The sequence below is a fragment of the Melanotaenia boesemani genome, chromosome 12 (genome assembly GCF_017639745.1).
Source record: "Melanotaenia boesemani isolate fMelBoe1 chromosome 12, fMelBoe1.pri, whole genome shotgun sequence".
Lineage (NCBI taxonomy): Eukaryota > Metazoa > Chordata > Actinopteri > Atheriniformes > Melanotaeniidae > Melanotaenia > Melanotaenia boesemani.
In genome coordinates this window covers 10670103-10683324 of record NC_055693.1, presented here as the reverse complement: position 1 = coordinate 10683324, position 13222 = coordinate 10670103, and the positions used below count along the sequence as shown (strand labels likewise).

General features: G+C 37.8%; 1 protein-coding gene across 1 annotated transcript in view; it reads left to right on the top strand.

Annotated features, from left to right (window-relative positions):
* The first annotated feature begins 580 nt into the window (after positions 1-580).
* usp9 (ubiquitin specific peptidase 9) overlaps positions 581-13222 on the top strand; it is a 34601-nt gene continuing 21959 nt past the window's right edge. The window contains 7 exon segments of the mRNA XM_042000832.1: positions 581-1013; positions 7349-7617; positions 10238-10306; positions 10308-10384; positions 10754-10833; positions 11462-11574; positions 12528-12746. Of these exon segments, the coding sequence (XP_041856766.1) occupies positions 7516-7617; positions 10238-10306; positions 10308-10384; positions 10754-10833; positions 11462-11574; positions 12528-12746 (660 nt within the window). The 5' untranslated portion in view covers positions 581-1013; positions 7349-7515.

Sequence of the window (13222 nt, the reverse complement as noted above, 5' to 3'; positions counted from 1 at the left end):
ATATAGCTATATATAGTGATATAGCTAATAATTTCTGATAGCTATCAGAATGCTTGACTTTACTGTACTTTACCTGCAATATAATGAAGTCAGACTTCAGTAAACGTGTTTTCAAGACTTTGCGCGTCCTTTAAGACATACATACAGAGAAAAGTACGCTATCGCCCCCCGTGGTCAAAGCTTCTAATGGTTCACAGATTTTAGTGAAACACCTATCTTTGTAATTGTGTTTTCTGAACTTGTAAAAGTGTTTCGGTACACTCCCGGCCACCGTACTATAGTCATAGCAAGCAGCTAATCCTTACTCACAGACAAATATCACCAGAACCAGCAATAAAGGCTGGATTATAAGCGGTATTAGCGCATGAAAATTTGGTGGCTCAGGTGTTTGAATTAGCTTGTTCTATTCTTTCCCATTTCATTGAAACATATATATATATATATTATTGACGACCACCCCGTGCGATAGGAGGCGATATAGTGAAGTATGTCGGTGTTCCTGTCTTTGCGCCTGGTTTCAACCAAACCACGTATTGGATTTTATTGTTAGAACCGGAGTCACTTATCGCAATTCATAGTGTTTTTTTGCCCTTTACATTCAGCGGGTGTTGTGTTGGCTGAGCTGCTGTGGGATGTGATGCAAACCAGCTCATAGACGTTGCTGGATGTTGGAGTTCAGACACTTGTCTGACCTGTTTTACCGAGCAACATTTGTGTCCGACTGCGCTTCCGCCATGTTGAGCTGATTCAAGTTGTGAGTGACTGCTGGGACCGAAGTGACAAGCCCCAGAAACCGGACTAGATAGAGTTAGGGGGCTGTTACCGCGCCGGTGACGCAGGAAAAACACCCAGAAGCAGAGGAAAAAACGTAGGAAATAGATCTTTCTAGTAACAGCTTTTTGTCCTGCGAAACTGTCACAAATATAGGCCACGTTTATGTAATATACGACGACACCATCATTGAAGGCTTGGACGTAGCCCGTGAATAGAGGGGAAGTCGTATCAAATTCCTGGTGAGTTGTTAGCCAACTAGCTCCGTCTATTTGCTGCTGATTGTTAGCTAGCTAGTTAGCGTCAGCTGGTGGTGTATGCAAGGTACCATTACTGCCTTCGGTGTTACTTGCATTTATCTGCTGCTGTCTCGATTCTACCAGTTAACCACTGAACCTTCGACATAGTCAACGTGATTACACTGCAATGTATGTTCATAAGAGTATGTGTATTTTGACTAGCTTATCGCTAGATTAACTGTATCCAAGCTAACGTTAGCTACATGCAAAAGGACCTCGATTCTATCTTCACACTGAGAAGGAACAGTTCTTTTAAACGTCCTATGTTTACAAGTTAGTGACACATAGCTATCATCCAGTAATATTTGAAAATATTTTCTCACCATTGCTCTCAGACAGCTACACCGTTCTTATTATTTTTTTAATCATTGGGGCGCCTGAGATCCCATCTTCAGTTTGTTTTAGCTAAGTTATAACTAAATTGATATGGGTCAGAACACTGTTAAATTTCAGGAAATAGACGACTCCCCTGTCAGTATAATTCACCAAGATAGCTAGATAAGTTATTTAGAATGTTGGAATGTCTGGAAAGTAATGTTGAGCCCATTGGACTTATCGTTTTATAGACTGAATAGTAATTAGTTGTCGAGTCATATCAGCCAAATGCATTTTAGGATATTTACTCAGACAAGCTAGCGGTTAGCCATAAGTAACTGTTTAGACGGGTCCTTGTTAGCACGGCCGCTTCTCGTTGCAAATGGCGTTTTTGTCACATAGTCAGCAAGAATGCTATGTAAAGTGATTTTTGATCCATAGTAATTATTGTTTTGCAGCAGATTTGATATATATTTAAGATCGTCAGCTTTGCAGTAAAGGTTTGCAGGGCAAATACAGTGTAAGGCCCGAATGAATATTGAGGCCTGTGTATGTCAGCGTATTGAGCTTTGGACGACAAGGCCTTCACTGCCCTGCTGTCTGGGCGGATCGCCTTGCAGGCTAACCTATAATGTTAGGTACCACAGCTAGCTAGCAGCAGGAGTTAACTAACCAAACCACCAGCTGTTAATGGTAGTTGACTGCGTTGGTATGTAGCGATAGTTGCGTAATGTCATCATACACTTTTAAATTAATCTGTACTGTGTAGTTTTAAAAGACGCTCAGAGATAAAGCCTTTGAGCTAACGTGACCGATTTATCCGCCAATAAGATGTCTGTAAATAACTTAGGGGGCTAAAATTTCAAAGCCGGCGTGGCACCATATTTTATGACCCAAATCCTGATAGAATTTCAGGTGTATTGCCATAATGTAAATGGTTTATGACACTGTCTGTCATAGTTTTGTCATAGGCGTAGTTTTGGGAAAGGTTTCCTGAATATAAAAGAGGAGATGCAGATTAATAGTTAATCTATTTTTTTTAACCTATAACTGTTTAAAGTCTTAAAGCATTGCTACTTTTTTACACTTGCCTTTTTTCTTAAATCTCAAACTAGGGCAGAGAACCGTGACTACTACATTCTGCAGATGTTTCCTCTGGTTTGACTGAAAGCATTTCTATGATTTCTATGCAAACAATGTTAACCGTGCAGATATGGCTATACAGCTTTTTAGTTGCATTGTAGTATCATAGAAATTTTATTTATTTTTAAAAGAAAATATTGCAATTTTTAGTTCTTAACATGGCCTAGGCGTTGTCAGCTGGAAGAAGGCTTAACAGAGTAATAAACAGAGTCAAACTCTTTTTTAGTAAATATATAATTGCAGACGTGTGTTGCATTTATTTTGATATGTCACAGCATGGGGTAGTTTAGAAAATTGCTTCTCCATAGTATTAACATATTTTCTATAAATTTAGAAAATTTCTTAAATTGTTGGCCTATAATATTTGGACCACACATACAGTACCTGATTTTTTTATTTTAAGCTGTAGCCAAAACTTTAGTATCTATCTATATAGAATTAACAACACAGCTCAAAACATTTGGTCAGCAATTTTTGATGTAATAAAATCTGATGGAATACCAATTCCACAATGACAAATTTATTATTGACCCAGTGTGAATACTATTGTGCCAAAATGTCTGAAAATTATTCTTGCAGTAACTAAAAACTACTTATCAGATCAGAAAATCTGAGAGTAATTGTTTTTATGTGACATGAAAGTAACCTGTGCTCATTTTAGTTGATATTTATTTATATTTACTTAAGTAAAAAACAAAAAAGGAGTCTCTAGATTTTGCCTGTGGTGACTGATGATGAACAAGCTTTACTTACCATAATACACAACTGCTCTGACAAATGCTGATGCTCAAGCTGATGACATTAACCACTTAGTTTACCTTCCTTAAGTATGCAGTAGCAGTACATAAATAAAAAAAATCATTTGAATCAGCCTAATTTGTACAACCTTGTTGAAAGCTGCATAAGTAGATAACAGTGTTGGTTTTAGCTTTAAACTGTCAGTATTCCAGATGACAGAGTAACATTAGTTAAGGTTCCTAGGTCTGCAGTTTAAAGTTTTGTGTCATCTTATGTGTATTTCAGTTTTCATGTGATGGGCATCAAACTCTCCACTCTAATTTTATTCTTATTTCCAGTGATATGTTAATTGAAAAACTCTTCTGGGTAGAAGACTTTACAGAGCAGGAGTTTTGAGAAGTAAGATGAATTGAGGTCATAAAGATGTTCTGTCATTTGGTGCTTGATTACATTTTATACTGTGATTAGCTGAAGGTTTAGCTGGTTGAGAAACATGTTTGTGTTTTGTGTGTGTGTGTGTGTGTGTGTGTGTGTGTGTGTGTGTGTGTGTTGTTACTTTCTCCCTATTAAGATACACATCTTAGTGACCTTAAGTGACAAAGCTTCACTGTTGAAAATTAATTAGAAGCTTACATGGTATGTTTATTTATTTCATGGCACAAACTAAGTAAAATGGTGAGATTTGTAAATGCTTAGAGCAAAGCAGATGTAGCACAGAGCATGTGATTGTACTGACGATACAAATGTTTTTGGCCCTACAAATTAATGCAAATGCCGTCACTCAAATTTTTATGAGATAAAACATCCTTTTTGTTTTGTATGAACCAGCTGCAGCAATTACTTTCGAAAGCATACTTGTATTGAGTTCATAAAAGGATAGTCAGAACCATATAAAGTTGATGTATCTCTGTTTCAATTCTTACGGCTATAAGTAGAAATTTTTATCCTCTTCAAATAAACTTTGTCTAAATGTGTTTTATGTATAGGAGTTTAATCTAGAGACTTTAGATCCCTTGGCAGCTGAGTGGAGTTCGTCAAGCAACAGTTAACATGGTAGTCTTGACAACTAACAAGCTACTCTTGACTAGTATGACTACGTATGGTCCAAATGTGACCAGTATTTCTTGTTTAAAAGAAAAGAATTTTCAATCCGATCGAGAGGAGTGGTTTAAACTCTTTCACGATTGGATCAGCAGGAAAAAATAACCATGTATCTACTCATTCAGATAGTTTTGTAATGTATGTTGTCTCTGCGAATGCTTGAACTATATGGAGGTTACGTGATGTATCAAGTTTCAGGAAGGATTTGAGCAATGGTGGTAGCAAAACAAAACATCACTGTGACAGATATGTTTTTGTTAAAAACTGAAAGTTAGGATTGTTGTGCATTTCAAAGGGTTCAAAATAAAAAAAAACAAAACAACACACTACTTCTTCCCAGCTAGTAGGCACTGCGCATGTCAAAAGCGTTACGATTGGATTAAACCTGGATCGTATGGATTAAATATTTGTCCATGTAAACGTAGCTAGTATTATTGTCTTAATATTGTTTATCTGCTTCCTCATGAGATACACAGAAATTGTTCAAGGTGGTGCTTTCTGATGGCTCCCTCCTGCTCAATCACCTTAAACCAGCTTCACACTTACATTGGAGTCCTGAAATAGTCTAGAGTTGTGGCATGAGAAAATGCAAATGTATGGATTTATTACTGCACACTTTCTTCCCAGCCCATTGGTAAAATATCTAGAACATCAGGGATTGAGATGACGTGTAAATGTTGCAGGAAATATTCTGGAGCATTTGCTGCTATTGTGCAAGTTGAGTGAGTGTGCACGAAACACTGTTGTGTTTATGCTCAGATACATGTTATAGCAGAACAACGGTCATCAAGAAGCCCCATTTGCCATTTTCCACTTGCAAAGAAAACACAGATTTGACTTAGACACTCAGTTGCAGCCCCTCCCTTTCATTTCCAGCTGTTAGTGTTTCTCTGACATAAAATCTGCCGCTGTGAAGTGCTTGTCTGAACAGCAACTGCAGAATAAGACAGGACCAAATTTTCTGCATGTTCTTTTATACATTTACTTCAGTTCAGTATTCGTGTGGGAAAACAGTCTATAGAACTAAATGTAAAACTGTTTTCATGTTGCTGTCCATCTTTGCTACCCTGTCACTGCCATTGATGTATAAATGTGTGCCACTGACCATGTTAGGAATTTGGATGTGTTCAGGCAGACAATTTTTTTCTTGAAAAAGTTAAAACAAATGTGGTATCTTAATGTAACAGAATGTTCAAGCTTAAATGAAGATGGACTTGTGGAGGCCTAATTTCGGATCATGGGGGTTAGTCAAAGTGTTAAAATACCATACCTAGGGGTTTACTGCCTAAAGGCCCCTTTATGCTCAACACAGAAGACGGATATGCAGACAGGCACGTTTGTCTGTCTCCTGCATCGTTTATGCACATATTTAGTCAGTTTTTGGGGGCCTTCTGGACCCATAGCTTGATGCGGTTAATGGAGCGATACCACTGGAAACTGCAGGGGTGGTGTTGAGCAGTATTGCTGAAATGTAACCAAGTGAAAGTAACAAACTGCAGAAAAAGAAGGTGAACAGGGAGAACACAAAAAGCAATTGTAGAGATAGCAGGTCACTATTGGGCGGGAGCTTTTGAGGGAAAGGCATGGCAACATGAAAGTGGCGACTTATGACAACGTTTGAAACAGGCATGCATATTTACTAGGGATGTGCATGACGAAACGACTAAATGATTAGTTTAAACGGTGCACAAAGTCTACGGCTTTTTTTAAAAGTTGAGGTTTTGTTTGAAGGAGTTATGTGTCATGTGCAGAGACGTGGTGCTGTTTGCAGCGCTGTATTAAAAGGACAACGTGGTCCCAAGTGTGATCGAGCTAGAGAAGAGTCGAGATGCACAGGAGTCAGAGCGGAGGGGAGAGGGCGACGTCGGAGCAGAGAAAGTCACTGTGAGAAAATGCCTGTTTAGCAGTGAATGTTATGCTACAAGCTTTAGCAATAAACACCATGCAGCTCTTCAAGTTACAACAAAGTCCTGTGTCTTCTTCACTACTGCTGGGTAAAGTGAAGTAGTGGAGGCAACAGACCACAGGAGCATGGTTACGAAACCCTCAGAAACGTTGCTTCAGGAGCGAAAAGACCAGATGGAAAGATGAGGAAAATGACTGGTTTGTTGCTGAACATTCCTGTAGGCGTGGTGTTTAACTCGTGTAGCATAGCAGGTGCCATAAAAGGCAGCCAACCAAGGTTCAATCCCGACGTCTCCCTGACCTGCTTTCTCTTCTACCTACTGGACAATAAGGACTCCAGAGCCCACACAATGTTAAAAATATAACAATGTAAAAAAAAAAAAAAAAAAACCAAAAAAAACCACTAGTTTATGGAACACACAAAATATACAAATAGCATCTCATACACGTTTTAAAATTTCCATTTGGAGATAAAGTATTTTTTCATTTCATCATTGATGATGTCATGTCACAACTAATCAATTTTGAAAGGCCTGACTAGTCGACTTAAAAAATCACCTAAAATGCCCATCTCTACTATTAACATATGTGAGGGGGCATAAATGGACCTTAAAGGTTAATGTTTTGCTACTCCCGTGGCAAGAAGTCCTATAACATAGGACAAATTAAGTTTGCAACAGCATTTACAGCGTCAGGCTGGGTGAGCTGTACCAGCCAGTGTAGTTACAACTGGTGGTTAAAAAGATGTAAAAACCAATGTTAGTAATGACATTTTGAAGCATCTCTGTGGTAAGTTAGAATTATATTCTGATGGGAAAGTACGTTTTTAATTGTCATTGAAAAATAATTCATGCATCAGGTGTATTTTTCTTCTTTCAAATTTTTTTTTTTTTAAATATTCCTAAATTTAAGTTAAATCAGTGATTCCTTACAAACCTCCCATGCCTTGCACACCTAGTTGGTCACATAAGTTAAATAGGTTATTGATGATAGGAAAGTCTAATTTGTTCAGTTTAGATGACAGCTTTTTAAGCAGATATGATTATTCTGACCTTTGCCCATCTTCCCTGTTACAGGTTATGCAATGGTCTCAGCAGCACATCCAGATCTTCAGGTGCTTGTGTCCCTCTCTCGTGTGTTTGGCCTCTCTTCCCTCTGCTCTACAGCTGAGGTGGCTGTGATTTTTCTCCTGGCCAGCGCTCCCTAAGAGGCCAAGATTGCCAAGATCTGCCCTGTGGCGAGCATGACGGCCACCACGCGTGGCTCTCCGGTGGGGGGCAATGACAGTCAGGGCCAGGGCCAGGCACCTGATGCTCAGAGCCAACCCCCACTGCCACAGAACCAGGTCAGTATCATCCTTCCGTCCAGATCTAAAAACACTTTATTTATTTATTTTATGGTCTTTGTTAGTCGGGGCACTGCAGCACAGTAGTGTTGGTGTTTTTATTCTTTTTTAAACTAATATTGCTTGCAACTAGCCACACACAGATGCCCATGGGGACCAAAAGGGAAGGAAGGAGAGAGCGGAAAAGAGTGAAGGCAAGGCATCAATGAACAGAGCCTCCTGAGTGATGGTTAAAGGATGAGTGTGTGTGTCTTTGCGTTTGTGCACATGCGGGCCTGTGGTGGTTAGAGATGAGCCTTGGTAAGACGTGAGAGGCAAGCTGCCTATGTAGGTCAGCCAAGCAGAAGGAGAATTCACCATACACCCCCACATTTTACGTTTCTCTGTTAAGTATCTCTTTTTTACTCTGATAGACTGCTGCTCACACCATTACTGATGTTGGTGCATAATCACTGGGTGAGGAAGGAAAGAAAGAAGGAAATTATCCTCTTGCTTAAATTCAGTTATTGATGCACTTTAGTGTTTTTTCAAAAGATGCTTCAAACCCATATTTTTAGTCATTGTCACTGAAATACACCCACATACTAATAGATTTATACCTAAAACATAACAGACCTCACTTTCTTTTCTTTTTGTAGGCAAGGATGAAAAGAATGTTGTCATTTTTTTGCGAAATGCTATAGATATGACTAGAATGGCATTGTTTTAAAAGCTTTTCAGAAAAGACACCTGTCTCTTTATGTTTATGTGTGTTGACTTTTTCAACAGGACAATAGAAACTCTACCCCTAACTGTTATAGGGCCTGTTATTTCACTATTGTTTGAACATAGAAACAGTAGACTTGAGCAACAGTTAAAGTTTCACACTTACTTTTGCTGGTTAATAAGTTGGTTTACCTGGATCTTATACTAATCTCAAAAACAAAAAATATGGAAAGTAACATTACTGAAAGTTGTGCTTTGCTTTTCTTTTATACTACCCAGTGAGTAATTTACAGGGAAAAGCCTTGCCACTAGTTCATTTAGAAATTTATTGTTAATTTGGTGCATTGAGATTGAATATACTTTTTTCCATATTTTTTCCTCCCTTTCCTCTTCCAGATGCTATAAGCATGATATTTATTTTGGATATTTTCTCCACTTCATGTTAATCATTAATCAAAATGGCCCATTGTGCAAGTACGCGAGCCTATTAGCAAGCAAAGAGCATTTGAATCAAACTTCAGCCTGTTTCATGATTTGAGAGTTTCAGTGAGCTTATGGATTGAACTGATGCCGATTTTATTTATTTATTTATTATAAATGGCTGCTCAGCCAACATTTCCTTATACCTAAAGTAAAGATGTTGCTGAAATTTGTGTTTAAGAATAATGGATTTTGCTGTTAGATGAAGCAAGCCCAGTTAAATTCCTTCTTGTGTCTTTTTCCTTATTATCGCGTAAGAGAGATGTATTTAATCATCTTGTATGTAGTAGACTCAAAATCAAAACAAATTGCTCTGGCCATCCTTTTGGTTGAGTGGTTTAAAATACATGAACGGTCGGCATAGCATTCTTTGGTTGATTTCACAATAATTCCCCCCTAGAATTTTTGTTGCATGCCAACTACTCCCAGACCCTATGTTTCTTGTCTCCTTTTATTACCAAACAGTTGGAATATGAATAAATGACTAAAGCAGAATTTACAAAGAGGGAGACAAAAAAAAGAGAAAAAATCCAGCAAAAACAAAACAAAGATAAATTACACAATAATATCCTCTCCATCCAGCCCACACTTGGACTTGTCTTTTTTTCTTCTTAGCAGGAAAATCAGTGGTTACCAACAAGGTTCTTAACTCTTTCTACCAGGTGTTTGTCATTTCTTTGTGTAATGAACATTACAATAAAATGGGACGTGTGTCATTACTTGGGATCACTGTAGGAATTAAATCTTTCACAGTATTGGAATTCATTCTAATTCTGAGTTTTAGAGGTAGTTAAATTGCCTTTTTCTTTTTCGAAAAGTTTTTAAGAAAAAAATATCATTGATTGAAAATGTAAAAAAAAAAAATCTACATGTATTTTCTTTCCATAGTGCATCCTGTTTCAAACCACTGACTTGATGTCTTTGTCCACTGAGCTGCAAATTAACAGTTTCGACAGTTAAACTAACTGGTTTTATGTTGAATTGTGTAGTTAAAACACAAAAGGATGGACAAATATGTGTTGGCTTTTAAAGTTTATATAATTTCGTTTTGTAATGAGCCTTCTTAATAAAAATGTAACTTGGGCAAATGCAACTTATTAAATGAAGCTGCTATTTTCCATAACATTATACAGAAACAGATTTTTTGAGATGGAACAAAATGAAGCTCATTAAGTTACATAATCCAACATTTAGCCAGAGTTTTAATGTAATTTCAGAAAATATATTCTTTATGTTCTTAATGGTCCTGCACTGTGATTTTGTGGCTTAGCTCAGCTGTTTTTGCTCTCTGTGCTGCGTGTAGGATGCAGCTGATTTTTTATTTATATCTGTATGAGGTCTGAATAATTTATTTGATTTATTTTATAGCATTACCTCTTTGACTTTGTTTGAGCTGCTGATTTTGATTGTTTCTTTTGTCCCTCTTCTTAAAAAGACGTCATCTCCTAACTCATCTAATGAGAACTCTCCAGTGAGCCCACCAGATGAACAGGCCCAAGGGGAAGGCCCCCCCACAGCTGGAAGAGGAAGAACCTGCTTTTCCTCACACTGACCTAGCCAAGCTTGATGACATGATCAACAGGTATTTACTTGCCTTCTTACTGAGACACTGCATATAAACTCATACATGAAGCCTGTGATTTTTATTACCACGACTGTTAACTGTTAAAACTTACAAGCGTATCGCTGTTATTTTGTTCAAGGCCCCTCTCCATTTCTCGTATGAAGCCATGTGTTTACAAAGTTTGCACCAATCAAAAATCTTCTTCCCACTCACTGTTCCCACTTTAAAGTCTGCTGCACATTTAGTCTGAACACATCACAAAAGTCATACTCTCACAAGGAAAGTACTTACCAGACATGTAAATTAAAGTCTTTTGAATGTACGTAGAAAAAACAGCATGGATACTTTTTAAATATACGATGACTCATCTTCATTTTGATGTCTCAGGCCTCGTTGGGTTGTTCCAGTTTTGCCAAAAGGAGAATTAGAAGTCCTATTGGAAGCTGCTATAGACCTGAGTAAAAAAGGTAGGAATGCATTTACTTCTCACCATCTGTGGCTCTTAATGTAACTCTGGGAATCTCTTGTCTTAAACTGCTTTAGGGCAAATTGTTAATAACAATAAATTCAGCTGAAATGTAGCAAAAGTGACCCAAACCCTTGTTACAGTTTCTGCTTTCTGAAAATATGTAATTCATAATTCAGCCAAAGCCGAAAGCAGTCTTTAGATATATTAGAGTTTCTGTATTTTTAAATCATCATATCTTTTAATATAATTAATATCTGTCTATATAAACTGATATGTTTGTCAAGGAAATCAAATCTTATAATTAAGACGATCACTATAGCACATACTATATATAGTATAGTATAAATGTGTATATAGTATATAGTACTATATATAGTATAGTAGTTGTGTCTATATATAGACACAACTACATACTACAGAACATCAGTTGAGTTTTTGTTGTACTTTTACACAAAGGAAACATGGGTTTTGTTATTCATGTCATGCACAGTTTCCTTCTGATATCTGCTGGCAGAGGCTTTGTATCTTTGTCATGCTTTTTAAGCGTAATGATTTCACAAGGTGAATAATGTTACGTAACACATGACTGTCTTTGTATCTTACAAAAGGTCTTTTTTTACTTACAGGACTGGATGTGAAATGTGAGGCATGTCAGAGGTTTTTCCGAGATGGTCTAACCATTTCCTTCACAAAGATCCTGACAGATGAGGCTGTCAGCGGATGGAAGTTTGAGATACATGTAAGTGTCCATTGTTGCATCCTCTCTTAGTCTGCTTCTTTAAATCTAGGAATTGGCATGAAGTAATCTTCTTTACTGATGGGCATTATGTCGGTTGACAGAAATCCTAATCATGACCAATCATTTTAGGTTCATGTCACTGGATGTGTGCGCTGTTTAGACCCAAGTATTGTCTTAAAATTGAGTTTTCTATTTTGTTCTTGTAGAGCTGATGGTGAGCAGCAACATCAGCAGTAATCAATGTTTTAGTTAGAAATGGGTGAGGCTAGCTGTTGTGCTGTATTAGGATTATTGATTTCTAGATTTTTTTTTCACAATGAACTAGCGAGCCAAGGGGGTATGTTGTTATGAGAGAAAAATGTTTTGGTTTTCCCATCACCTTGACTCCAAATGATTTTGACATGCTACTTTAAAGTACTTAACATCTTGATTACAAGCATTGGTCCAAAACTGCAGACTTGCCTAATTAGTCTGTATTTACAAATATCCATTAGCTTCATAAATTCATTTTAGTGAGGAAATACTACGAAAGCTTGCCAAGAAGACTGTTATGAGTCAGTCCCCCAGTGATTCTCATATCTGGTTTTCTTCAGACATGTGAACCAGTCAGGGACCCACATAGTTAGCATTTTACGTCTAACACAACTAACAAGCACAGTTGTTTTTGTAAAACATGTAAAGGTTGTACCTCACACATTTGGATGAAGTGAAATTGAAAGTTAAAGCACCAACACACGAGTATTGTGAGTAAAATGTGAGGCTTGATGATTTAAGGAGTAAAGTCTATTATCAGCTGCTTAGTCATGGCACAGATGGCAATCAATACTTACAGGTCAGAAGGCAAAAATAGTTTAATGTTTGTCATATTTTTTATGAACATTATTCCAAAACTTTATTTTAAAGAAATGTATGATATGTGTGATATTTATGCAAACCCCTTTTCTGTCTCACAGAGGTGTATCATTAATAACACACACCGTTTAGTGGAGCTGTGTGTGGCCAAGCTCTCTCAGGACTGGTTTCCTCTACTGGAGCTGTTGGCCATGGCCACCAATCCTCACTGCAAGTTCCACATTTACAACGGCACACGGCCCTCTGAGACCGTCCCTGCTGGAGCACAGCTGGCTGACGACGAGCTCTTCGCCCGACCACCAGACCCACGATCTCCAAAGGTGGACTGTTGTGTAGACCAAAGACATTAAAACAGCAACCATCATCCTTTTATTTATTCAACAGAATTTACAGAAAGTCAGCCTTGCTTCCCTTGAGACAAAAGTCATAAAATGGCTTTTGATCTTGGTTTCTGGGCCTGGTTGAAACAACAAAGAGAATGTCTCTCCTGATAATAGAAAAATACAGAAGCTCTTGTCCACAAGACATAAAATTCTTTTCAGAGAAATGAGACGGTACAAAAGGGAAGGTGGATACATTAGGGAGTAGGACAGTTAAAGAGTGATGAATGCAGTGTGGGCACAGGGTCAGTATGAACACTACTGTGGCGCTGCTTGTCTGTCTGCCACTGTTGGCAGGAAGCCCAGCACTATTTAAGGTTGTAGTATGAGCTGTCAAGTCATCTTTTGATACTTTTTGGATGGTTGGGATTGACATCTGATGAGTCATTTCCAAACAATGTTACAACAAAGCAGTT